This window comes from Drosophila obscura, unplaced genomic scaffold (genome assembly GCF_018151105.1).
Source record: "Drosophila obscura isolate BZ-5 IFL unplaced genomic scaffold, ASM1815110v1 contig_179, whole genome shotgun sequence".
NCBI lineage: Eukaryota > Metazoa > Arthropoda > Insecta > Diptera > Drosophilidae > Drosophila > Drosophila obscura.
Window position 1 is genome coordinate 5,536,182 of NW_024542766.1, and position 26,478 is coordinate 5,562,659.

Here is a 26,478-nt window from a genome sequence, read left to right on the forward strand (position 1 = left end):
AATTGCTGAGATTTATCAAATTTTACAGTATCGACACTTGGAAATATATTTCAAATTCAAAATTCAAAGTATATCGATTTCGAGTCCGAGCTATCGCCACCCACACATAGCGAAAGGCAAACCATCGATAGCCATACATCGATAGCGCAAGCAGCGCTTCTGTTGACGCCGTCGCTGCTGCTGCTCCACTGCTCCAAGAATCACTGGCGTTTTGCTCCACAAAGAGAGAGAAAGGCTTTCCCCGCTTTCCACGGCCAGCTGCGGTTGCAACGACCCAAACACACGCTGGGGCCTGTGTGCATAAGAATACAATACAGCAACAACAGCAACAACAAGAACAACAGGGTGATACCAGAGAACGGATTGAGAGGCAGTGTTTAAAATAAATGTGTGAATAATTATTTGAAAGTGTCATGAGAAAGTTCAACTCGTCAACGGAATAATATACTGCTCAAAATTGAACTGCTAAACGGAGGCGATATCCATCCACCCACGCCACAAAAAAACGGAATTACGAAAAAGTGCAATAAGTGAAAATTGATTTTTAACCAGTGTCAAGTGTGAATTGAGACCACAAGAACAACAAGATGGTGCAGAAATTCCAATCCCCCGTTCGGGTCTACAAATATCCCTTTGAGCTGGTGATGAAGGTGTGTATCTTATTTGCAGGCAGCAGAACAAGCGCCAGCCTATGTAGGCGTGTCGTGTCTCTTCCGTGTCTCTTTTCCCCCTCCTCTGCCACCCCCCCTTTCGCTGCTCATAGACTTGTTTGTTTTATTTATATTTAACGTGCACATTGCTGGTTACAACATTCTTAATTATGCGAACAGCGAACAGCAGCTGTTGATTGATTTTCATTCGGAAGCGCAATCCTCTTGCACTCGGATTTCCCTTAATTTTCGCACCAAATGCAGAAGATAAATAAAATTAACCTTGGACAGCCATAATTTACCCCTCTCTCTTGCACACAAAGAGAGACAGAGTCGCCCTTTCTCTGATGTTGCTCTCTCTCTCTCTCTCTGTCCGTCTGTAGTTTCATGAATGGGAAATCTCGCTCTCATAACAAAAGATGAGTGAGTGTGAGCGGGGGAAGGGTGAGATGCTGAAGGATAAGTGGGAGGCGGAGATAGCTTTGGAGGCCGCAGCTTTTGATACCCTTACCAGATCGTTACTTCCTATAAATTAAGCAAATATGTACACAAAAAAATGCAGTTACATTGCAACATGCAGGACAAATTTCCCCATCTATGCACAGTTTTAGCCAGGTACTTATGGACATTTTTCTCTTCTTAGCAAACATCTGCTACAAATCATATTAACCTCTCAGAGAGCACCATGTTAGGAGAGGACTGTCCCACTATCCCATTGAAAGAAGAGTAGCACAGCGGGTGAGATAGAGATACAGATAGAGATAGAGATAGAGAGGGTAACCAGGGCTTTCATGTTCGTGTTTTGCATTCGCAAGATCCGTCTTTTCATCTCTCACACACAATGGGACAGAACTGACTATTGAGACAGGAAATAAGCGATTATGGCCCATTTGTGCAATAACAATCAGTGAAAATGAGACACTATAAAAGCACAAAAAACTATATAATATACTCTGGTATGTGTGTGTGTGTGTGTGTGTGTGTGTGTCTGTTATACAACTGATAACAGTACTGGCTGTCAGATACAGCAACTGTCTGTCTGTGGTACAGTGAGCACTCTATAGGGATTGCTTACAACCGACCCTAAAAGGTCTAAAATGCTTACGAAATGTTTGTTGCCAAGCAAAGTTATGGAAACTTTTGGGCTTTACTTGATTTGTCGAGTGTTTACTGTATTAATATGTTTGCATAAACATTCAATCAAATTGGCTTATATTTCATAGATATTTTTACTGATAAAATCCCACGCAAACCACTGCCGAACCCAAAATATTCAATGACGCATTTTCTCTATATAATATTTACTATCTGGAACTTATCATAGGAAAATCCCCATACAATATTTAATTATAATTTTCAACGACAGATGGCGCAACTAATTCATTATCAGTATTTATTAATAAATAAATATTTTTCCACTCTTTTGAGTGGCGAGTCCAAAAGTCCAGAGCATAATGTCATTGACTCGAAACATAGCTAAATGGAGACTCTCCATTCATGCCACTGTATGCCATTTTGCCTGGCGAGTAAAGTAACAAACTAATTGGCTTAACAGTAAATAATCGCATTATACTATCTATCTATCTGTCTATCTGCCTGTCCCATCTATCACCCACTGAACGAGTGGTCACGTTTTCAATTGTATGAAAGTGCCTGCCTGCCCCTGTCTCTGCCCCTGTATCTGTCTCTGTTTGTGCTGCTTGCAGGCAGAGGATGTGGGGGGACAGTCAGAGGGTATTACGAATAAGTGTCTGATTGGACAGACCCACTGGGAATGCACCAATTCATGATATGAGTTAAATTTTAGTTTAAATTGTACAATCAACTAATGTTTGGTGGGGCAATAAAAGTGCATATGCATTGTAAATTCGTCTTTGGCAACTGGTACGAGGCAATACCAAGGCTATACATTGGATATCTTTTCACTTGAGCCCCAGGCACGAGCAGCAGAACTTTCAAATTAAATAAATATCATGTGTCAAAGCTGAATCAGTTTGTAAGCAGCAGCAAAAACAGTTGGGAATATCAAGTTCCAAGAAAAGATGTTTACCCTTTGCAAGCAGCTAGGAGTGGGTTTTGATTTGGAAAGTGTGGACAAAAGTTGTGGGACTGGAAAAGAGCTTAAAATTTAGCATTGGAAAATAATTTTGCTCTATGATTATCTAAAAAGATTTATATATCTGAAGATTTATTGCTCTAAAATGTACAATCTATAATTACCCATTTATAATTGTCTCCTGGAACAACTACACAGATTTGTTTACACCGTTTTTTTGCCACCGTCAATGCATCCGTGCCAGTTCCACAGAGCTGAATGTACGAGTAGTATTTTATAATATTGCATTATTGACGTAATACTCATTTGGCTGAAATGCATTTGTGGCGGTAGATCAAGGCCATCATCAATTTACATTTGGCTCGGAGCGACGACACCGACACGCTCTCGAAAGTCGCTTTGCGTCGCGTCGTGTCGAGTCTCGTGGCGTGCGGCGGGGGGGGGAGAGAGAAGTTTCAATACGTATGCCACCAGCCCGCCTGATGCTACGTCAGATGTGCCAAGTGAATTTGCACACTTTCTATATATAGGAGCCGCTGCAAAAGCGAAAACAAAAGCAGAAGCCGTGCCACTGACACTCACTCCCCACTCCCACTCCCACTCCCTCCCACTGCCCACTCCCCACTTTGCCTTCTACCTGCTCTCCCTCTCCCTTTGCGTTTTTGAGTCACTGTAAAAGTCGAGCAACGAACCGACAAAGTTTTTAATGGCCAATTAGCATAAGCCATGACTCCACGGGAACCAAGGACAACTCATCCCCCCCCCCGTTGGCAGACTAATAAAATGGATTTTGTGTGTGGGTGGGAGAAAGGGTTCAGATTGTTGCTTGGACTTGTTCGTTTGTTCTGGCCATAAATCTGTTGCGGGACCTTTTGGCCCCCCAATGCAGAGGTCGTAAATCGTTGCTCATGTGGTTGTTCACACGTTTTACACCAGCTAAATAATTCAGCAATCAATGTGGGGGGGGCACGGGAGCCAACAAGTTGTCCTGGGTCACGCTTTTTCCCAGACTGCCTACGGACCGGTCCGGACTCCCGGACACAGGCCAGTGGCGACACAATCTGCCTTGAACTTTTTAATTATTAAACAAGTTCGGCGTAATTACGAACGTTGCCTGCCTGCCGCCTGCCCGTCAGAGGAAGGAAAATGACAGCCTTCGAGTGCATCTTAAAGGACACGCGACCATGGAGCAGGGTGACCTTGGTGTGGGGCCATGCCTGTGGCGTACTGTGGCGCCTCCTCTTGATGCCACAGTTCTTTTCTTTGTTCCGCATAATTTGTAAACTTTTATTAGGGCATTTCTGTTGGGAAATGTTTTTTAAAAATCGATGTGCTCTTAACTTCTAGCTTCCAGCACGGCATTCCGTGTGAGAATTAACAGAAGCGCCTTTGTAGGTAATTATAATAAATTGCACAAGGAGGGGGAAAACACACACACACACATACACACACGCAAAGCAATGTTTGTGGTATTTAGAAAAGAATTTTTTTTTTGTGTGCAATAAGCAATTTGTTTCGATTTATATGTATGTGCAATAAGTAGAAAAAATGATCTAATGGGAAATTTCAGAGGCGAAAATTATACAGATTTTGCCATCCAAAAGAAAACATTCTCAGAGTTGGGAAGATGGCGAAATATCTACACTTTCAATAGAAAATAAGTATGGGAGAAAATCTAGAATAGATCTTCCGATAAAAGAGGCTTTTTTCTTGATTATAATTTTGTTTCCTTGACTATTAAAATTACAGATATTCATGTGCCCATTTGTTACTCATTTTTATTGACTAGAACTAGAATAAAGAGTACGCCCCATTAATATCTTGTACTAGTCTTAAAATCCTCTTTCTAGTCTGCATTTTTTTTCGCACAGTGTAGCTCTAGTCGGCCGTGGGGCGAATGCGGCGTAGTTTGCTCATTTGTTTATGCCACCCGACAAGATAAAGCTGAAGAAGCTCTCCGTTGAGTTGGTGGCGGGGGGGGACCATAAAAAAATGTTGGCCAAAAGCAGCACGAACCATAGATGCTCTACCGCTAAGTAGAGCAGCTAAAAATAGTTTAAGCCATGTGCAAAAACTGCTCAAACAGGCAAATATTCGAGCATGCAATTATGAATGTTTTCAATTGAATATTAATAGAAGCAAATTAAAATTAAGCAAAAATCCAAAGCGCACCCAAAGAGTATACCAAAAATAACATTTTGTGTGTGCTTAGACATTTTTGGCCAAATATTTTGTAAATGTTTTTGTTGTCAGAGAGCGACAGAGAGCGGCAGGGTGCAGGGACCAAAGTTCTAGCCAAGTTCATGTTCATAAATTGGCCAACGTTCAAGGCCGATTGGCATTGTGCCCTTAGCCAGACCCATGGGACGGTCAGTCAGTCTCCTCCAACCCTCCTGCCCTTACCCTCAAAATCTTCAAATCTCAATTGTCTCACATACACTCAAAGCTCATCCCTCAATCCATACGTTCTCTATGTGTGTGTGTTTGCAGGCCTATGAGCGACGCTTTCCCAAATGCCCACAGATGCCCATTGTCCTCGACTGCGATATCATCAAGGATGAGTCGCTGGAGAATGGGGCGAAGCGGAACACCAGCCGGCGCTGCAAGCTGGCTGTGGATGCGCCCTACATCTTCAAGAAGCTAATTGGCGTGGATTTTGTGTACTTCCTGCAGCACAACTATCTGGATATGAGCGCCCGCACGCTGAGCATCGAGGCCGTCAACGAGAGCTTCTCGTCGCGCATCGAGATCTTCGAACGGTGTCGCTACTACGCCCATCCGGACAATGCCGAATGGACGTGCTTCGATCAGACGGCCACGCTGGATATTAAGAACTTTTTTGGCTTTGAGCATTCGATGGAGAAGATGGGCATGAAGCAGTACACACAGACAACGCTCAAGGGCAAGGAGATAATCGAGTATTTCATCAGTCAAATGGAGGCGGAGGGCATCACACATGTGGAGCGTTGGGTGCCGCCCCTCGATGCCCCCAAATCGCCAACACCGGAAAAGGAACAGAAGCAGCAGCAGCAGCATCACGATATTCTGCTCGATGGCGATTTTATAGCGCGCAGTCTGGGCCAGCTGTCACCGATGCAGGAGTCCAAGCTGCTGGAGCTGCGAAAAATGCTCGATGGTGTCGATGATCTGGAGCGTGTGCCCAGTTATCAGACCATCCTGCGTTTCTTGTCAGCCAGGGACTGGCATGTGAGCCAGGCCTTTGCCATGCTCTGCGATTCGCTGCAATGGCGCAAGGAGCATCGCATTGATGCGCTCCTCGAGGAGTATACCAAGCCGGCGGTGGTGGTCGAGCACTTTCCAGGCGGTTGGCATCATCACGACAAGGATGGCAGGCCCATCTATATACTACGCTTGGGTCACATGGATGTCAAGGGTTTGCTCAAGAGTCTGGGCATGGAGGGGCTGCTTCGATTGGTATGTTTTCTACCCCCCACCCCCAAATAATCTCTGCCAAACCCTGTTAATCATTCCGCCAACAGGCCTTACACATTTGCGAGGAGGGCATACAAAAGATCAATGAATCTGCTGAGCGCTTGGACAAGCCCGTCTTGAACTGGTCTCTGCTGGTGGATCTGGAGGGTCTGTCCATGCGCCATTTGTGGCGTCCCGGCATCAAGGCTTTGCTCTACATCATCGAGACAGTGGAGCGTAATTATCCAGAGACCATGGGACGTGTGCTGGTGGTGCGAGCGCCTCGAGTGTTTCCCATTGCCTGGACCATTGTGAGCGCATTCATTGGTGAGTGTGTGGCATTTCCTGCTGCCACTGTCAACTGTGTCTTATAATCGTTTCCTGCTCGGCACACAGACGAGCACACACGCTCAAAGTTCCTGTTCTATGGCCCTGATTGTGCACACACGACGGACGGTCTGGCCCAGTACATTGACGAGGAGATAGTGCCCGATTTTCTGGGCGGACCCTGCAAGGTGAGTTGTCAAAAAAGCAGAGAGCCACATACGATAATACGATGATAGTCAGTTGTTTCGGGTTGCCAGTGTAGATACAAGTATATTTGATTCGTTTTGTTTTTTTTTTTGTTTTTGCCTCTTTTCGCGGCTCTGCGGTTAACCTGCAGCCTGTGTCGCATGTGGAGCAAGTCAGTCAGAAATATTTTACGCATTGTTATTTAGCCAATTGCGATTGTGTAAGCAGCTCCTTTCAACTACAAATCTTTCCTCTTTCTGCGATATTGTCTCATGTCTCTCCTCCACACACAGTTTATATATATGCCTTTGTCCATCGTTCTGTTTTACACTCTCGAGGTGTGTGTGTGTGTGTGTGTGTGTGTGTGTGTGTGTGTGTGTGTGCGTTACCTTTTTGTACTCTTTGTTGGTGTTCTTTTGTTGTGTTCTTTTGTGCGAACTGTGTCAAGTCCATACATATGCGCCGTTGCCGTTGCTGTTGCTGCCGCTGCTTAGCATTGACATCCGCCAGCCATGTCCTCTCATGTCCTCATGTCCCCCATGTCCGTGTCTGCTGCTGTGTCTCACTTGAAACTGTTTTTACGCTTACTTCTAGCCAAAGATAGATTAATCCTTGCCTTCTGCATTGACTTGTATAAATAAATGATTTGCATTTTGTTTCCACAGACCATGATACACGAGGGTGGCCTGGTGCCAAAGACGCTCTACAAAATGAATTCCCTGGAGGAGCATGATGATGATGTGACCATTGTATCGCCTACCAATGCCGAGGCATTGGCCCCAGTGGCTGTGCCGCCCATGAAGCGTCTGTCGGCTGCCCATCAGCACGAACATCAGAATCTGTACAAGAGTGTGGACCTAAAGGCGGGCTTTAGCCATGAGCTGCTGATCAGGAACGAGGATCCGAAGAGTGTGCTGACATGGGACTTTGATGTAATGCGCAACGATTTGCACTTTACGCTGTATCGCGTCACCCAAGAGCTGCCAGATAAGAATGGTATAAGCAGAGCGCCATGTTTGCCCCCTTTCAGAGAGAGTTTTCATTGTTTTTTCGCTGTCTCTCCACAGATGATGCCGTTTCCTACTTTGATCTGCAGGACTTTGTCGAGGGCGTCAACTACTTCCGGGAGGAGCCCACACTCGTCTGTCGCCACAAGGAGAGTGTGCAGGGCTCGCATGTGATGCACCACAACGACAGCTATCTGATGCACTGGTTCAGTCCGACGGGTGCCCAGCTGAATCTGTTCTATGAGGTGCTCAGCTCTGTCAACTACAAGGGCTCAATGACCAGCCTACAGTCGGCATTCTCCTCCAACTCGTCGGCGGCCAGCTCGGTGCAGAGTCGATGATATGAGACGAATGGTGCGGGCGGACGGGCCACCACAACAAGGGGGTGCTGCTGCTGCTGCTGCTGCTGCTACTGCTGGTGCTGCAGCACGACCGTCACCGCTCGACGAGGACCTGCTGTCTGGGACGCTAATGGAGAAGAGCCTCAATCTGTACGACACGCCGGATATATTCTTTTAACGGGCACCACGCCACACCACACCACAGTTGCAATCTCTTTTATATTTTAGTTTCTACATTTAAAGCCTTAGTTACCTTAGCAAAATGTTTAGTTTTGGTTTTTAAAATTATATATTTAACGCAAACATTCTGTAGCCCATTTCCTTTATGCACCGCAATACCCGATTCTATACGTATATAATCTCTCAATACTTTGATTAGCGTTAAGGCCAAACAAACAAAAAAATAGCTGCTGAAGAAATTTTGTGACTCTCATACGTACGGTTGTAATCCGATAAGAAGGAGGAGCTGGAGGAAATTTTAACAAACAAAAAAATATCACATAATGCAACAACATTCATTTCATTGGCAAACAAAGCAATGCGTCAATTAGTATATATTTTAGCAAGTATATATATATTACTTATATTACCTATATTTAGCAGCTTAAATGCGAAAATTTAAACTTAGAAATTACGTAAATGTTTTTGGTAGGGCGGCGGCAGCTGCAGCTGCATTTTTCTAATGCTTTTTATATCAAATTCAAATGCAACAGAAATTTATGAGATTTACGAAACAAAAATCTAACTAATCAATGACTACGACTACGTGTTACCTAAATAGTTTAATTCTTTGTGGAGCTACACCCAAGAGGGGCAGCTCTCGTCCCTGTCAAAATCGTAACGTTTAGCGGATTTCAACAAATGATTTTAATAAACAAAACATAAACATTACAACCAGAACTTAAGTACAACAAAATATATAATATATATACACATACAATTTTAATTTGTGCTCCAAATTAGTGCTGCAAAAAACAAGTAACGAAATCTATATTTATGACTTAAGAAACATGATAATCAGTAAACGTAAACCAGTAGCAAATAACAAATAACAAAATATAAAATATATAAATCTATTGAGAAGGAAAAGCCAAGTACGCAAGACCGAAAGCGCGCATTGCATGTTAACTAAGTGTAAGTTGTAATAGTTATAATTATGGCATCAAATAAAAAGCGATTAGATCAATTAAAATATGCATTTAACAGGCGACTGTCATTTCCAGCTGTGACACAATACTGGGACTGGGAAAACAAACAGGTGAAGTTGAACAGAGAATTAAATATGCCATAATGCAGACGTTTGTAGGCCTATGTAGTTCTAAATTTAGTTGTAAGTGGTTCATTGTGCACAGCGACTTTTGCTAGCCTTTTTTATGGGGAGAGGCAAAATTATTGGCTTACTGCTAAATATAATTGTTTCGGGAACAACTATTTTCTTTACAAAGATAAACCAACGAAATCTAGACAATTTTAGACAATATATCTACACGTAATCCTTCATAATTATATCAGAATATAATCCCTATAGAATAAACATATGTACATCGCTGCAATGAGAATGAATTCTACTGATCTGATTGCTCGTAAGTCCAGTCCAGTTATTATCCAAAATATAGCACTTACCCCATTTATTATATAATTCTTTTACGCATATAGACTGCAATCATCCAAATTCGACGCCTATCAGTCATCACATCTATTAGCTGCAATTAAAATAAGGTAGAAACACACTTATTTTTTATTATCTCAGATAATAAAACGAAAATTCAGAAGTGTTTGTTTAGTAATCGCAGCCAATTTGACACAAAATCTAATCTATCAGTTGGGGCAAAGAGAGAAGAAACTGCTCCACTGTTCAAATACATTTAAATGCGCGCCCATGTCTGTCGATGTAGTGCAACGCTGAAACAACAATTATCGATATCTTGCTTTGCTCTCTCCTCTCTTTGCTCTGATAAAAAATTTTTAATTTATGATTTTGTAGAAATAAACTAACAACCAGCAGCGCTGCGCTGCTCTCTGCCCACACGAACAAATAAATGGGCAAGCAACAATGTGGAATTTGGGGTTTTGGGGCTAACCATGTTTTGGGCGCTCTTATCTTATCCAAGACGGATGCACGCCTTGAAGAGGCAGCCAGCACGACCGGCTGGCCATGAATTGCGGATAAGCTTGTTAAATCTTATCGCTGACCACTTTCCTTCGACCTTTTTCCAATAATAGTTGGGCCATTGTTAATTTTCAAACAGTTCGAGCAGAGTCGTGACCGTTAGCACATCCACAGCAGACGAACGAGCCAAAAGACAGAGACAGCGATAGACATGGTTGCAATCAAGTGAGTACCCTACCGCCGCCGATAACGATTCAACGATTCAACAATTACAATGGCCGAAGACGGCAAATCCGCCGTCAATCAAATAAATGAGATTTTAACTTCATTATCGGATTATTACAGTGGAGAGGATAATGGCCAGCAGGCGGGCAACCTGTTTGACGACAAGAAGATCTTTCCGGAGTTCCGCAGCGGACCCCTGGACGCGTACCGCCAGAAGGCGAGTTTCTGCTACAAGCGGATGAATGTGCTCCTAGAGGGCGAAGAGCACATTCGATTGAAGGTAAGCGCAACAATCAGACATTAATTACATTTTAATTGCCCAGCAATAGCATTAAATGTGGAGCAACCGACTGTTCCGGCCAAAGTACAATGTGCTCTGCTCTGCTCTGCTCTGTCTTTGTGCTGCTATCTGCGGGGAAAGTGCACCCCCCGCTAATCTTACCCAAAGCCGCCTTCCTTCTTATCTGATATTCGTTGACTAATCGAACTTACATCCCGCACCTGCCACACAGCACAAGGTATGGCAATGGATGGAGCAGCACCCGGACTACCAGCGGGAGCCAGAGGTGGCCACATTGGAGCGCACACGAGAGATGGCCAACAAGCGGCAGCATTTGCTCTGGGAGCAGCATTTCTTTGGTGTAAATGAGGTAGGGAGTGACGCCGTCACAGATGGCAAGTTCCATTCCAAATAATATTTTTGAATGCCCTTTACAGTATTTGGGCACACCTCACCTGCTGCTGGCCTTTGGTCAGGCCATCTTCAGCTATGACTTCAGCACCTCGGTGAAGTTTGGCCTCTCGAATGGCATGTTCCCCAGCACTCTGGTGTCCAATGGGTCGGGCCGTTTGGGCAAGTACATTGCGAAGATATCCGATAATCGGATTTTGGGCGCCTACGCACTCACAGAGTTCTCGCACGGCACCAATGCGCTGGGCATGCGCACCCGTGCCACCTATGACCTGAAGACCAAGGAGTTTATCATCCACACGCCCGACTTTGAGGCATCCAAGTGCTGGGTGGGCAATCTGGGCAAGACCTGCACCCATGCCATTGTCTATGCTCAGCTGTTTGTGCCCGATGACAAGCATCAGGGTTTGCAGGCCTTCCTGGTGCCCATACGCGACGAGCGCACGCTGCTGCCCTTCCCGGGCGTCACGGTCGGCGATATGGGCGAGAAGATTGGCCTGAATGGCATTGACAATGGGTAGGTGTGCCACCCACATACGATACGACATTTATCCATCCGTTCTAATCAAAAATCTCTTTAGCTTTGTGAGCTTCAATCAGTATCGCATTCCCAAGGCCAATCTCCTGTCCAAGGCGGGCGACATTGATGACCAGGGCAACTACAACAGTCCCATCAAGGATGAGCGCAAGCGATTGGGTGCCTCGTTGGGCGCCCTCTCCCAGGGACGCGTCAACATCACAGCCATCACGTATGTGGCCCTCAGCAAGGCCGTGTCCATAGCCACGCGCTATGGCGCGAGCCGCAGGCAGTTCGGACCCAACAACAGTCAGACGGAGTGGCCCGTGATTGAGTATCAGTCGCAGCAGTATCGTCTCATTCCCCATTTGGCCACCACAATTGCACTGCGCGTGGCCACGCTGTGGATTGGCAAGGAGAACGTGGACATGACCATGAGGGGCTTCACGGGCGAGGATACATCCAAGGCGGGCATGGAAATCCATGCCATATCGTCGGCCCTCAAGCCGGTGGCCACTTGGGCCGCCCGCGATGGCATTCAGGAGTGTCGCGAGGCCTGCGGCGGACATGGCTATCTGAAGTCCGCCGGTCTGGGTGATCTCAGGAACGACAATGATGCCAATTGCACGTACGAGGGCGAGAACAATACGCTCATCCAGCAGGCCTCCAATTGGTTGGTCAGTCTGCGTCGCAGCAATGCGGACTTTGTGGCTGTGTCGCCGCTGGAAACGGTGTCCTTCCTGAGCGACATCAATGGCATTCTGCAGAGCAAGGCCGAGGAGCGCACGCCAGCGCAGGCATTGGATGCCAACAGTGAGTCAAGAAAGGTTTGAAATCTAATGGATTCGTGGCACTAATCGTTCACCCTATTTAGATCTCCTGAAGGCCCTTAACTGGCTCACCGCCTGGCAGCTGGAAGCCACTGTCAAGCGTGCCGAGCAGCTGCAGCGCGAGGGCAAGGACGCCTTTGAGACGCGCAACAACATTCAGGTGTTTGCCGCCCAGAAACTGTCCATCATCTATGGCGAGGTGAGTGCGTGTTCCCTTTGGGTTTGGAGCATTAACTAAGCTGCCTTTTAACCCACTTCCAGCGCACCATCTACTATGTGTTCTACAAGTTTGTGAACAGTCTGCCTGCCTCCGCCGAGAAGCAGGTGCTGCAGCAGCTGCTCTCATTCTATGGCGCCCATTTGGTTACCAAGTATTCGGCCATATTCTATCAGGGCGGCTATTTCCGCGACAGCCCACACATTGAGCTCTACCAGCAGGGCATTCTGCAGCTGCTGCCAGTGCTGAAGGATGAGGCCATCGCACTGATTGATGCCATTGCACCCACAGACTTTATTCTCAATTCACCGCTTGGCATGAGTGATGGCAATGTACGTTTAAGGAGTCCTCCCCCCTATTCCGCCTCTCGTTTTTGTTGATTACTAATCCTTTTGCTTGTTCTTTCAGATCTATCAGCATTTGCAAAAGACAATTGTCTCGACGCCTGGTGTCTTTGAACGTCCCGAATGGTGGCGCGATGTCACCTACAAGGATTATCTGAAGCGCGCCAAGTTGTAGGGGATTCCGCTCAAATCAATCCGCTCATTCACAAATGTGCAATAATAAGTTACTTAAGTTCGATGATGAATGATTTGTTGATCGCTAAGCGATGTTAATTACAATTACAAAATATATTCCACAAATATAGGAAATACTTCAAGACACTAAAGGAAACAAATTTATAAATATTTTGGGTAGTTAGCTAAGCCGAAAGTAAACCAGTTATGCATTTGAAAAAGATTGGCTTTGTTTAAGAATAGCCTACGAATTTCTTAAGTGTCGTTCAATGCATGAAAACGAAATTCATTTGCTTGTGCACGGCATACCGTCAAATGTGAGCTGAGACTGCACTTGAGGCTCGCACGGCACACACCAGCTGAAAGCGTAAAAAATCAAACACGCTGCCGCCATTCCAAGGGCGCACATTGCTGCTTAGCTGAGCTGAAAGCTCGCCCATCGATCAGGCATGTTCGTTTTTAAGAGTGTCTGCAGGCAGTCAAAAAAAATGGTATACTATGGAAATGTATGGGCATTTCAATCACTACGCATCTTACTATTATAATATCTGGTTTAACCCACTCGCATGTGAACTTATGCAATAAATATGGCCCTTTAATGACATATTTAATGTCCTAATGTACGATTTTTCTTGCTACACCAATCCACTGCTCAAAAAGTGCACAATAAAACCGTAGGGCCTAGGCTATTAGATTTCTCTTACGAAACCCAGCAAAAAAAATTCTTAAAGAAAAACTACAGCATCAAATCAGTTTCTTAGCATATGTCATATTTACACGTTGTCCAGGGAACACCTCGAGATTTCCCTCAAACTTGGAATAAACGCCACAATATTTGTAGGCTTACACATACACACAATACAAGTTGCTACTTAATTTTAATATATGTATACTCGTAGCACTACTCGCACTGATTGATTTGTTTTGTGCATTGATTTGCATAATCTGTCAAGCAGCAGATTGTTATTTTTTGGTTAGTTCTTTAAGCTTAAATACGATCACAGTCTGACAAAACACGGCATTAAATAAACTACACACAAAGCGGAGAAAGAATTGTACGCTAATACGCTAAAAAAATATATACACAAAAATAAATAACTGAAAGAATTTGCTAATTTGGTGTCAGGGCATAAATCCCGAGCCGGAGAACTCATAGAATTCCGGTATGGATGCGCTTTGAGCTTTGATGTGGGCCATTTGGGCGAGCTGCTCGCCCGCCTCGCTCTCCGTTTGTATGAGCATGGGTATCTGTTGGGGCAGATCGCTGGTGGCCCACAAATACAGATCCAGCGTTCGTTCGGTGCAGTCCGCAATGAAACGCACAAAGGGGCGTATATCACCCTCATTGGCCAGCTTCAGGAAGTGATAGTATTTGCTGCGCTGTTGCTTCGGTATGATTACGGGCGGATAGCCAGCACGCATCAGCAGGGTGTTCATCAGGAGACGCGAAGTGCGTCCATTGCCATCGATAAAGGGATGTATGTGCACCAGTTTGTAGTGCGCGTAGGCAGCATAGCTGCAAAGTAAAACAGATTGCTTGAGTATATGAATCCATCAATTGGATTGGATTTCCTCCACTCACTTTACAGGATGCAGGGAGCTGCTGTGCTCGGAATTTAGCCACCGTTCGAAGCGTTGCATAAGCAGCGCCAAATCGCCAGGTCCGGGCGGCACATGGCCACCCACATAGACCTGATTCCGCCTGAATTCGCCGCCCTCAATGGGATCCACATGCCCCAGAACGCGACGATGCAGCTCCAGTATGTCCTTGATGGTTATCTCCAGTCTTTAAAGGATATTTTCCATTAGCTGAGTGCAAAATAAATTCATTTATTTGCTTACTTTTGCACCAGGCTCGCATTGATGTACTTCATGGCCAGATCCATGCCCAGGATTTCGTTGTGTTCGTCTATGGACTTGCCATCGACGGCCATGCGTGTCTCCAGAATGGATCGCGTCTGGGCCAGTGTCATGGTGTTGCCCTCAATGCCCACCGAGTGGTAGATGTGCTGGAAGTAAGCCTCCTTCTTGGCGCGACGCAGAGCCGAGCTCGATTCGTGTATGGCCGACAGGGCGTCCCGTTTGGAGTCCAGCGATAGCAAACGCCGCTCATCCAGCGTTTGCACCACATCTGCCGTGCGCTGGCGATTGGCCAATGCCTCCGAGTTGCTCGGACAGATGGTTAACGCTTGAAAGTAGTACTGATCCGCCAGCACAATGTTGCGTTGATTGTGCTCCAGGAACTCGCCGTAACGCAGCAGCACCTCCGGATGCTTGGGCGCCAGGGCCAGGGCATGCTCAAACAGTCGCGACGCCTTGTCATCCTTGCCCGACAGATGCATATCCTGGGCGAGCCGTAGCGCGCCCAAAGCCTCTTTGATGTTGGTCTGCTCCGCCTCCGAATAGCTGGAGCCAACGCTGTCGCTGATGCTCTTGTCGTAGAACTCCTTGAACGCATTCAGCTCCTCCACCGAGTAGACGGCGAATTCGTCCCGCGTCTGCAGATAGTGGGCATTGGGCAGATGATGCAATTGATGCCGCAGCCTCCAGCTGGATGATGATGTCAACGCATGAAAGGAGAAGGCCGCAAAGCTGCCAGCAATGAAAAACAAAGCAAAACGATAGAACTGCACGCGTTTCGATGTTCTGCCATATGGAAGCTGATGCTGCTGCTGCTGCTCCTTCGACTTCTTCTCTGTTGTTGGACAGCTGCTGGTGACTCTGGCTTCCGCTTCCGCGTTCACTTGCTCGGGCGCATGCAGAATGGCCATGCCCATGCTTCCTTTCTCTCTCTATGACAGTTTATGTTTTACACGAATTTTGGCCACAGTGCACAGCAGGTACATTTTCCACCGATTCTCACTAATTGTGGCTTGTGTGTTATACTCAATTATTTCCACAAGTTTCTGGCGCACACAAGAACACCACGTAGTTTGTGCTTCTTCTCTTCTGCGTTTTGTCAAGTGTTGAAGCACCTTAAACGTTATTTTTATTCATTTTCTGATTTTCGGTTTGGAATTATTCGCTGGCTAGCACACTCAGCACTGTGCACATAATTTTGTTCCATTAATTAATCAATTATCTACTATATAAGCTAATTTGTCCAGCCTCTCACTTATTGCATTATTTTTTAAATATATTTTTAACTTTTTTGTCCAAAAGGTGCGTCAATTATGCGATATTTTATGCGCCTAGCCGATACATATCTAAGGAGCTGCAAGGTGTAAGACCTAGAGAGGGAAGTCATTCAAAAAAAAATTGTGCCTTAGTGTTTTACAGCACTGCGTACAACAGATGGCGCTGGCACATCTTATTTCAAATTTCAAATTTGAACTTGAAATTTGCCTAAAAACCGGATTTTGGTTAAGTATTATTTTTGCATTTTGTTGTTTACATTTTTCCTAAGAATCCCGCCTGAGTCTGCTCGCCAGGTGATGAGTAACCCCCCACTCGTCATTAACTGAATTTGAAATATAATTGTTTTTATTTTATTTATAAATCTGCTGATTTTTATAGAACGCATTGTGACATGGTGTCACATCTCAGGCAATATCTCACAGCTCGTTGTCGAGCCAAACATAATGTGGTCAATGATTTATGATTTATTTATGGTGAGATTTTAAAGTATCTTTTTTTGTTGTTGGCCAAAAGAGCACTTCAGATTTGTATTCTGTGGGGGGCTTTGAGGGGATTCCTAGTAAAGAAAACGAAAAGAAACGAAAGAAAAGAAAGGCAGGAGAGGGAATGTCACGGCCCATGGGATACCTGTTAATTATATTTATTTTGTGTGTGTTCTAGGAAGTTTAAGCTAGCCCCTATTGGTTATCTTTCAGCTGTAATTCATTCTGGTTTTTTTTTTGGCAAAAATATCATACGCAATTCCATGGAAAATATAAGCTTTAATATTCTCATCTAATCGAACTGATTTTTGTCAAAAATTTAGCTTCCAATACCAAGAAATATAAACCTCAAAACACACACCACAATGGTCTCCAAATATTGTCTAAATCATCTTGTGGTTGCATGCTAATTAGTCCAATAGAAATCGTAACATTCTAAGTGGCAGCCAGGATGCTGCAAAACCTGCGCAGCCCGGTTTAACCCCTTTGCGGTTTTATTTCGCTTTCGTCTTATCAAATCCAATTGAAATGTCAGTCCAGTGGGCAGGGGCAGGGGCAGGGGGTCGCCAAGGTCACTTTTAGATTTGCATATTTCTTGTCTAATTGTTTTGAATCACTCACAGTCGCGAGACACCCCAAACAGACACTCGTTAAACACACACATCCACGCCAAACCCACGCCAAACCCCCCAATCTGTCATGTAAAACAGGCATTCTCTGAGAAACGCAGCTGCAGTTGGCAGTTCTCATGAGATCACGCATATAAATTCATTATTTCAAGTCCGCATATTGATCTATTGCCCGTTCGCAGTGCAAACAAAATTAAACCGAAGCCAGCCAGCGGCTTGTGATTCATTTGGAGGTAGGAATATGAGCTCATTAAATGCTGCCGTTTTGCCATTCATGAACCGGACCGGCTTTCCGTTTGGGCCCATGACGTCGTTGCCAAATGGATCTATTATTTTCTTCTTGTGATAAATATTTTTGTTTGATTTTTAGGAAGTTCCCAAGCAAGAGCAGAGCGCCATCGAAGTGATAAGAGAATATTCTCGCTCTCAAAGATGATCCCCTCTGTCGCTCCTCTCCTCTCGCTCTGTCATTCTCTCTAGTGCTGAGAATTTTTCCAATAAAAGATTCAATGCCTGCCGCTCGGCAGTCAGTTGCGGCAGCGCCACGAGGCGCAACGGTTGTTTCTAATTCGAAAAATAAATACAGAAAATACAGAAAACGCAAACATAACGGTAGGAGTGCAGTGAAAGTACAGTGAAGTGTCCTGTGAAACGAACAAAAACTAAGCAATATACAAGGCACAAGTGCAGCCGCATTGGAAAGTGAGTAGAAAAAGAAAATTCTTTGCATAAAGCACACAAAAAACCAAAAAAAAAGAAACAGTCGAAAAATAGAGCCAAAAAAAGACTTGCATTAAATATAAAAATAATATAATTTAAAAATAAACCTGCAGCAGCAGCAGCGACAGAGCAGCGCCTGCAGTGGCTGCCGTTCCAGAAATAAAAATAACACTGAAAAATTGGGCAGGAAAAATGCATTGGCTGAGATTGAGTTGGTGACCCATTTGACGGAAGGAAAATAAAAGAAAATAAAATTGTGTTATGAAAGGTGTCGAAGCAAAAGGAAATCAGACATCAGTTTTGTGTGGATTGTTCACATGTTGCCATGTCCATGGGTGCCAGGGGTATATTCACTTATCACCGAACACCGGATGGAAAGGGAATTTGGAGGCCACATAGGTCCCGAAACAAATAAGAACCCAAAAATTTGATGATGTTGATGATGAGCCTTCTCCCAATTAGAGTACACAACCATACATACATACCATATACATATACATATACACACGATCCGCACTCGAATACGACTTATGGTACGGCTTATATTATCGCCTGATTAACCTTTTGTCGACCCATAGAACGCGATGATAATCCCCATGGCTCTGTGTGCCTGGTCTAGATTTCAATTCCACGCGGGTCTTATCGACAGACCAATAAAAAAAATAAAAAAATTATATTACCGGAGCCCTCCAAAAGGCAATTTCTGATTTCAATTTTTTGTCCGCCAAGGCCTCTCCCATAATTATATATACAACTATTTTATGAATGACATGAGTTTTTCTCGCTATTCTCGCTGCAGTTTTTCCGGCATGAGAGCAGCTTTGGGCTTGTGTGCCCTGCTCTTGGCTGTGGCCAGCAGTCAGGCCTTTGATGGTTACTCCAGATCCAGCTATAGCTCCCGTCAGTCGTCGTCTTCGTATGGCGGTGGACAGGCCTCTCAAACATCCTCCTATGTGCAGTCGGCACCACAATTGAGCACCTGGGCCTATGCACACTTCAATGATGTGCGTGAGCTGGCGAATCGTTTGAAGCAGGAATATAATGCGCTGTCTCAAGGCAGCAGCAATAGTCTGGGCTTTGCAGGTTCCTGGAGTGGTGAGTCGTCTTTAAGCCTTTTTTTTTACCTATTTATACTTATGCCTTGTGCTTACACAGCTTCAATTTTGGATCTTTGCGGCAAGAGTGCTGGCCAATTGGATGCCTTGAGCTCGCAAATAAGCCAACAATTGGTGGCGGATATGAGACAGGGCAGCGTCAGCTATGCCACCATTTCGCAGCCAAATTTCTTCGAGTCCAAGGCCGCCGAGCTGCTGGAACGTTTCTCCAGCAATGTGAGCTCCGGCAATCTGCAGCAGAGCGTGGACCTGAGCTCCTTTCAGCCAGTCGATTTGAGTGGCTTCGATGAGGTCAAGAACTATGCCTATCCCGCCGAGGTGAAGGTCATCGATGGCAAAACCTATGTGGTGCATCGCAACTGCACAGAGGCCACCAAGCTGACGGGCAACTATGGCAATGCAGCCCAAATGAATCAGGGTTTCTATACGCAATCGCAGAGCTCGTTGCCAGCCGGCAGCAGCACCACCACCACCATCACGAGGAAGAAGACCATCCACGATTGGGTGCGCGAGAATATGGAACCCACAGTCGTGGGCTACAATTCGGTGGTGCATGTGGACGGAGGTGTACGCGGTGCACCCCTGACCATACCCAGCAGTGCCTACAATCAAATCAGCGCCCCTGGCTCCAGCTCCACAGTGGTTATACGCAGATTTAACAAGACCATAACCACGCATCCCGACGGCACCAGCTCTGTGGGTGGCTCCGAGTCGCAGCAGCGCTGGCAGGATGGCAAATTGGTGTTGGATGAGCAGCGTCCCTTTGGCCAGTCGTCGGTGCCGCGCGACGAGCAGTGGAAGCGGGAGGAGCGTGAACGCTTCTTCTGGTATCTGACCACACCGCAGCGACTGGAGGATTGGCAGCGTCAGCAGGAGGATCGCCTGTCGGGCGTGGCGCAGCGCTATCATATCACATTGCCAATGCTGGAGGAGTTCCATCGCCGTGAGCTCGCCCGCTATCAGGCGCTGTTGGGACAGTACCAGTCGCAGGTGCAGGATGCCAGCGCCTGGCAGCGGCAGGAGAGGAGTCGCCTCGACTGGCTGATTCACCAGAATGGCTTCTCGGCACAGGACATTGATCGCTGGCAGCAGGAGAATGGCAGAAAGCTGTCACAGCTGGCCCAGCAGCATGGCGTCACCCAGGAGCAGCTGCAGCAATGGCAGCGCCAGGAACTGCAGCGTTTGTATGTGTATTTCGATAAAGTAAACGAATCACTGGCGCCACAGGTGCCACATGTGCCACAGGGACCCATTCAGACCTATCCCAATTCGGGCTCCCTCACGGAGGACAACACCAAGGAGCAGGCGCGTCTGGATGAGCTGATTCGTCAGCACAATTCGACAATTGCCGCACTCCAGAGCTCCATTTGGAACGATCAGCAGCGACTGAAGGATCTGTCGATCAAGTATCAGGGCGATATGCAGAACCAGACCCAATGGCTGCGCGGTGAGGTGGCCCGCATTGGGGATCTCATCAAGGAGCAGAACGAACAGGTATCCAAAATCTCCGCCTGGCAGAGCTCGGAGCGTACGCGCCTCGAGAGCATACTGCGGCAGCATCAGGGCTCGGTGGGTGATCTGCAGCAGCAGATGATCCACGATCGCAACTACATCCAGTCGCTGGCCACCAAATATCGCGTGAGCGTCGACGAGCTGGAAAAGTGGCAGCGCGAGGAGTTGCAACGTTTGCAGGTGCGCGGCCAGCAGCAGCTGGAGGAGCACATCAAGGACTGGCAGATCAGCGTGAGCACGAATCTGCGCGACATTGTCGGACAGAATCAGCTGACCATCGAGCAGTTCCAGAACTCCATTATCAATGATCGCGCCAGGCTGGAGCAAATGGCGCGCATGTACAAGGTGAAGGTGGAGGAGATCGAGGGCTGGATCAAGAGCGAACTGAAGAAGTTCCAGTCGGAGGGCCTGCTCAAGGAAGTCGAACAGGAGCTGGTACTGTGGCAGCAGAAGGAGCGCGAGCGTCTGCAACAGCTCGTCCAGCACAATTCGCTGACAGTCGAGCAGCTGGAGGCGAAGATCAAGAGCGATCAGTCGCACTTCTTTGAGCTGGCCAACACCTATCAGGTGCGCGTCGAGGACATTCAAGAGTGGCTGAAAAAGGAGCTACTGCGCCTGCAAAGCGAGGGTCTGGTCAAGGCCGAGGCACTCAAGGATTGGCAGCAGGTGGAGCGCCTGGAAATCTCCAAATTGGTGCAGCAAAATAAATATTCCTTGGAAGACTTTGAGCGGAAACTACTGGCCGATCGGGCGCGACTCCAGGACCTGTCCAGCACGTACAATGTGCAGGTCTCAGAGATTGAGAAGTGGATCCAGGCGGAGGGCGAACGGCTACAGCGCGAGGGTCGTCTGCACATGGAAACGGAGCTCAATCATTGGCAGAAGATCGAACGGCAGCGTTTGTTGGATCTGATCAACAAGAACGATCTGTCCATCGATGAGATCGAGACGAAGATCGGTCGCGATCAGACGCATCTTTATAGCCTCGCCCAGCAGCATCAGGTGCGCGTGGAGGAGATCGAACTGTGGATCAAGCAGCAGATTCAGAAGCTCCAAGACGAGGGCCTCATCGAGATGCAACGCCTCAAGAACTGGCAGCTGGAGTGGCGTGGAAATCTCACCAATATGGTGCAGGATCGCGACTATACCGTCGAGGAGTTCCACAAGTGGCTGCTCAAGGATCGCGCCCAGCTGCAGAGCCTTGCCATGCAGCACAATGTCCAGATCGAGGAGATCGAACAGTTTGTCAAGAAGGAGGAGCAACGCTTTATTGGCATGGGTCTGTTGAAGCCCAGCGAGAAGCTCACCAACTGGCAGGAGGTGGAGCGTCTCCATCTCAAGAATCTTGCCCAGCAGCAGTACAAATCCACGGAACAACTGGAGGCTCGTCTGCGGCAGGATCGTGAGCTGTTGGAACGCTTGGCGCGCCAGTATAGCGTTCAGGTGGAGGAAATTGAGCTGTGGATGAAGCAGGAGCTGGCACGCATGCGCGACGAGGGTAAGCTGCAGATCGATAACCTAACCTCCTGGCAGCTGGCCGAACGCGAACGCCTCGAGGCATTGATCAGCCAGAACAAACAGTGGAGCGCCGAGGAGTTGCGCACCGAGCTTGAAAAGGATCGCGAACACATGCAGACAATGGCCTTCCAGTATCACACCTCAGTGGAGGAGATTGAGCGTTGGGTGCAAACGGAGATTGAGCGTTTGAAGCAGCAGGGCAAACTGAACATTGAGCAGCTGTCCGCGTGGCAAAGAACCGAACAGCAGCGCATATTGTCGCTACTCCAGCAGCACTCGAATATTACGCTGGAACAGTTTCAGGCCAAGGTAAGCAAGAGATGGTTATACAAGTACTCGAAGAGTTAAGGGGGAACGTTAGATACGTGGAATTCGAAATGGAATTTAATGGTTTAAAAGTAGAGTCGCGTCCATAGAAGCGACTCACAACGTTCCTTCTCTTTTTTTTTTTCCTTTTTTTGTACCTAATTAATTTTTAACCCTTAAACTATTTATTCTTGCTTGCAGGTGCAAAACGATCGTCGTTTCTTAATCAAACTCGCCGAACAACATCATGTGAGTGTTGTGGAGGTCGAGACCTATGTAAAAGAAGTCATTGAGGATCTGCACAAGAAAGGACAATTCGAAATGGAGCAACTGCAAAACTGGCAGCTGGTGGAACGTGATTACATCAAGAATTTAATAGCCGAATACAAGAATGGACTGTCCACGGCGGAATACGAACAGAAATTGCTCGCAGATCGTGCCCATCTCAATCAGCTGGCGGATCAGTATCGCCTCAGTGTGGAGCAAATCGAGCAGTGGATGATCTCGGAGCTGAAGCGTCTGCGTGGCAACACCGAAGAGTCGCTGAAGAGTCTCAGTGTGTGGCAAGTGTCCGAATTGGAGCGTCTACAAAACCTCGTCAAACAACAGAATCATTTGACCTACGTGGAATTCGAAATGGAATTGAATCAGGAGCGGGAACGTCTCCAAAAGCTGGCCAATCAGTACTCCGTGAATGTCGTTGAGATTGAGGAGTGGCTGCGCCAGCAGTTGGTCAATCTGAAGAGCACGGGCCAGGGCAAAGTGGAGAATCTCACGAAATGGCAGGCGCTGGAGCAACAGCGTCTCCTCGAGCTGCTGCTGAAGAAGCAACAGGAACTGCCCTACGAGGATGTGGAACGTGAGCTGACCAAGGATCACGATCGCCTCGAAAGTCTCTCGCAAACCCACCACGTCAGCATCGATCAGGTGGAGCAGTGGTCACGCGAGGAACTGAAGCGCTTGCAGAGCTCCGGTCTGGTTCAATTCGAACAGCAGACCCAGTGGCAGCAGCAGATTAGCCAAGGCTTCAACGACTGGCTGCAGCAGCAGCGGAATGGCGCCAGCTATCAGGAGTTTGTGGACTTCCTGAAGCGGGACAAGCAGCGTTTGGATGGCATTGCCAGCGACTATCATGTGACGGTCGAGCAGGTGGAGAAGTGGGTGCAAAAGGAGGCGGCACGTCTCACTCTGATTGGAGAGATTGATAGGCCACAGAATAATGTCAAGTACGAGGAGATTGTCAACATTTGGCAGGATCAGCAGCAGCAGCAGCAGGAGCAACCCATCTGGAAGACGGATCTGCTGTCGCGCCTTCGCAGCGTCACCAAGTGGCGTCCCATGAGAAAGGACGAGTTCGAGAGTTATCTCATTCGCAACAAGGCTGTGCACGAGCAGATTGCCCGCCAGTATCATGTGACCATTGAGGACATTCATCTGTGGCTGGAGAACAGCGCCCAGAATGAGGGACTCATCGCGGTGAGCACTGACCAGAAGCCTCAGCAGGAGACCAGCCAGCAGCACCGTGTGACCAGTGAGGAGGCGATCAAGGAATGGTACAGGGTTGAGCTAAAGCGTTTGCACGATCAACGTAAGATCGATAGTGGTGCAGCCATGTCCTGGCAGAGCCGCGAGGTGGAGCGAATCTACTTGCAGGCCGTAAACAAGCCGGGCATTAGCAGACAGGCACTGGAGACGCTGCTGCTCCGGGATGTGCATGTGCTGGCGCCACAATATCAGATTTCGGTGGAGACGCTGCGTCTGTTCATACACGACAAGCTCAGTCGCTTTGCGGACATGGGCCTCACCACGGACACCGTGCGACAGGCGAACAATTGGCACGAACAGGAGCGCATTCGCCTAAGGGAGGTGGTCACCAAAGTGATCATTACCGACAAGGAGCTGCTCGAGTTCATTTCACACGACGACAGCTTCCAGAGCCAATTGGCGCAGGTGTATCAGGTGCGCTTGGGCCAGCTGGCGCCAGTGCAGCGCATTATCGTTGGCAAATTTGCCGAGGAGCAGCTGCTGGAGCAACGCCAGCTGAAAGTGCTGACCGACTGGCAGCGTCGCGAAAGGGATCGCCTGTACGAGTTCATTCGCACCCAGAACATGACCCAGACGCAGCTCAAGAGCTGGCAGAGTCAGGACACGAAGCTGCTGCAGGACTTTGCCACCAAGTACGACATCTCCGTGCAGGAGCTAAAGGAGTGGCAGAAGCTGGAGCTGGAGCGCATCCAGAAGATTGCCCACTACTACGGCATGACGCAGAGCGACTTGCAGCAGTTCCGCGAGGGCGAGCTACGCTGGCTGACCTACTTGAATCATCGCAAGTTGATGAGCGCCGCCGAAGAACAGAACTGGGTGAAGACCCACAAGTGGACGCTGGGCAGGCTGCAGAGCAGATACGGTAAGTTTGGCCAGGAGTTGGTCATCTGGCGACGTATCCTGTATCTGCTGAGTCAGGGTTTGATCGATCTGCCTGAGGGTGGCAGTACGAATGGTGGCTATGTGGTGGATCCTGGCAGGACCAATTCCACGCATGTCTACATGCCCATCTTCTCCAAGGATCGTGGCGATCAGCCACCACACACATACGAGGAGAGCTACGATGAGACAGACGAACCCGGCCTAGAGGGCGAGACGCGGACGCCACGTCCCTATCCCCGCCCATCCCCCATCCTGTCCACACCGCCGCCGCCGCCGCCGCCATTGCCCTACAGTCGCGTATCAGCCCAGCCCAGCGCTGGCTACGAGTACAGTCGCCGCGACTACACCATCAATGTGCCCGTGGGCGGAGCCTATGCCTCGGCCAGTGGCGGACCCACTGGCTCTTCGGCCACCGCCAGTGCCAATTTGGGTAAATGGAGTCGTGCCGCAGGCGAGGAGCCGCAGGTCGAGGACTTGGGCCAGCAGCAGCAGCTCGAACTGGGCTGGAACGAGGGACAGCAGCAGCAGCAAGTGGAGGAGGACGTGGACTGGAATGCCAAATACGAGGCGGGACAACAGCAGTCGCAGAATATCGAGGATCTTGGCCAGCAGCAGCAGGTTCAAGTGGAGGATCTCAGCGATCTGGGAGGCTATAGGGCAGGCCATAATTATGGCCACAGCACCAGTGGACAGCTGCAACAGCAGCAGCAGCAGCCCATTAAGGTGAGTTTCGGCACAAGAATCCCTTAAGGCACAGCTCTAATAATATTTTTGTACATTTTATCTTTAGCAACTGGAAGTGGAGGCCACAGCGGAGCCCTCGTTCTGGGATAAATTAAAGAGCAAAATCGGTTAGAGAGTCCTATATAGAAAGCAAAAACTGCCATTTATCGAATATCGAATACTTAGTTACGATTTGTTAAACGAAACCTTAACACACACACACACTTCACACATATATATTTTCTACAAATGTTTCTTTAATATTTAGTTTATAAATAAATAAATAAATGAGATTTTGAGAAAGGTCACACCTTGTACCCGCCACACAACAAAAATTGATTACTAAATATACTCGTAATTTCTGTTTGCTCCCATAACTCACTTTCTCTCTGAAGGGACTCTCTTTCTTTCTCTTTAAGGACGTAATTTTTTGTTGTATTCTGTTCGTTTTCATTAATAAACTTTGAAAATATAATAGGCTTTGGTTTGATTTGATTTGGATTTCTCGTTGCAAAGTAAGACACTTTCAAAAGCGAGAATTATTCACGTATTACTCTATAATCGATATAGGAAAATTGAGTTATCTGTGCTGCTAATGTTGCGGGTTTACGATATGCTTGACGAAGGCTTTTCTATTTAATGTTCTTTTTTTTTGGGAGGAATTTGTTTCTGGGAGCAGAAACTGCTGATGCAATGGGTTCGTAGGCTAGGCACTTAATTGCTTGGGATCATCAGATACTATGTACAGTACACGCTCGATAGAGTAAGGAAATTACTATAGGTGTTGGATTTGAAGTAAAG

The 26,478-nt window shown here is 47.2% G+C and overlaps 4 protein-coding genes across 5 annotated transcripts; 3 read left to right on the plus strand and 1 right to left on the minus strand.

The window, feature by feature from the left end:
* Positions 1 to 328: 328 nt before the first annotated feature.
* On the plus strand, positions 329 to 8,733 carry LOC111082871 (protein real-time). The gene is made up of 6 exons (XM_022379104.2): positions 329 to 650; positions 5,197 to 6,141; positions 6,207 to 6,465; positions 6,535 to 6,653; positions 7,317 to 7,647; positions 7,719 to 8,733. Exons 1-6 carry the CDS (start codon positions 588 to 590, stop codon positions 7,997 to 7,999), a joined length of 1,998 nt encoding a protein of 665 aa, XP_022234796.2. The 5' UTR covers positions 329 to 587; the 3' UTR covers positions 8,000 to 8,733.
* Positions 8,734 to 10,224: 1,491 nt separating this feature from the next.
* On the plus strand, positions 10,225 to 13,259 carry LOC111082868 (peroxisomal acyl-coenzyme A oxidase 3). 2 transcript variants are annotated; one of them, XM_022379101.2, is made up of 8 exons: positions 10,225 to 10,334; positions 10,455 to 10,614; positions 10,847 to 10,984; positions 11,052 to 11,542; positions 11,607 to 12,355; positions 12,417 to 12,571; positions 12,634 to 12,921; positions 12,998 to 13,259. In XM_022379101.2, the coding sequence occupies exons 1-8, from the start codon at positions 10,321 to 10,323 to the stop codon at positions 13,106 to 13,108; spliced, it is 2,106 nt and encodes a 701-aa protein (XP_022234793.1). In that variant the 5' UTR covers positions 10,225 to 10,320; the 3' UTR covers positions 13,109 to 13,259. The 2 variants fall into 2 exon arrangements, with proteins under 2 accessions (XP_022234793.1, XP_022234791.1); XM_022379099.2 differs by lacking the exon at positions 10,225 to 10,334 and having other exon boundaries at positions 10,361 to 10,614.
* Positions 13,260 to 13,856: 597 nt separating this feature from the next.
* LOC111082874 (protein adenylyltransferase Fic) lies at positions 13,857 to 16,282 on the minus strand. The gene is made up of 3 exons (XM_022379108.2): positions 14,950 to 16,282; positions 14,690 to 14,893; positions 13,857 to 14,623 (listed from the first exon to the last, which is right to left on the minus strand). The coding sequence occupies exons 1-3, from the start codon at positions 15,882 to 15,884 to the stop codon at positions 14,230 to 14,232; spliced, it is 1,533 nt and encodes a 510-aa protein (XP_022234800.2). The 5' UTR covers positions 15,885 to 16,282; the 3' UTR covers positions 13,857 to 14,229.
* A 1,608-nt stretch (positions 16,283 to 17,890) lies between these two features.
* Positions 17,891 to 26,051, plus strand: LOC111082865 (tiggrin). Its single transcript, XM_022379095.2, has 5 exons — positions 17,891 to 18,058; positions 18,876 to 19,171; positions 19,232 to 22,530; positions 22,729 to 25,677; positions 25,745 to 26,051. Exons 2-5 carry the CDS (start codon positions 18,886 to 18,888, stop codon positions 25,808 to 25,810), a joined length of 6,600 nt encoding a protein of 2,199 aa, XP_022234787.2. The 5' UTR covers positions 17,891 to 18,058; positions 18,876 to 18,885; the 3' UTR covers positions 25,811 to 26,051.
* Positions 26,052 to 26,478: the final 427 nt, after the last annotated feature.

Coding starts and splice junctions, on each gene's coding strand:
- LOC111082871 (XM_022379104.2), top strand. CDS start 588: ATGGTGCAGAAATTCCAATCCCCCGTTCGGGTCTACAAATATCCCTTT. Junction 6,142..6,206: donor TGGAGGGGCTGCTTCGATTG/GTATGTTTTCTA, acceptor TTCCGCCAACAG/GCCTTACACATTTGCGAGGA. Junction 7,648..7,718: donor AGAGCTGCCAGATAAGAATG/GTATAAGCAGAG, acceptor GTCTCTCCACAG/ATGATGCCGTTTCCTACTTT.
- LOC111082868 (XM_022379099.2), top strand. CDS start 10,384: ATGGCCGAAGACGGCAAATCCGCCGTCAATCAAATAAATGAGATTTTA. Junction 10,985..11,051: donor ATTTCTTTGGTGTAAATGAG/GTAGGGAGTGAC, acceptor TGCCCTTTACAG/TATTTGGGCACACCTCACCT. Junction 12,922..12,997: donor TTGGCATGAGTGATGGCAAT/GTACGTTTAAGG, acceptor TTGTTCTTTCAG/ATCTATCAGCATTTGCAAAA.
- LOC111082874 (XM_022379108.2), bottom strand. CDS start 15,884: ATGGGCATGGCCATTCTGCATGCGCCCGAGCAAGTGAACGCGGAAGCG. Junction 14,894..14,949: donor AATGCGAGCCTGGTGCAAAA/GTAAGCAAATAA, acceptor TATCCTTTAAAG/ACTGGAGATAACCATCAAGG. Junction 14,624..14,689: donor AGCTCCCTGCATCCTGTAAA/GTGAGTGGAGGA, acceptor TTTACTTTGCAG/CTATGCTGCCTACGCGCACT.
- LOC111082865 (XM_022379095.2), top strand. CDS start 18,886: ATGAGAGCAGCTTTGGGCTTGTGTGCCCTGCTCTTGGCTGTGGCCAGC. Junction 22,531..22,728: donor TGGAACAGTTTCAGGCCAAG/GTAAGCAAGAGA, acceptor TCTTGCTTGCAG/GTGCAAAACGATCGTCGTTT. Junction 25,678..25,744: donor AGCAGCAGCAGCCCATTAAG/GTGAGTTTCGGC, acceptor TTTTATCTTTAG/CAACTGGAAGTGGAGGCCAC.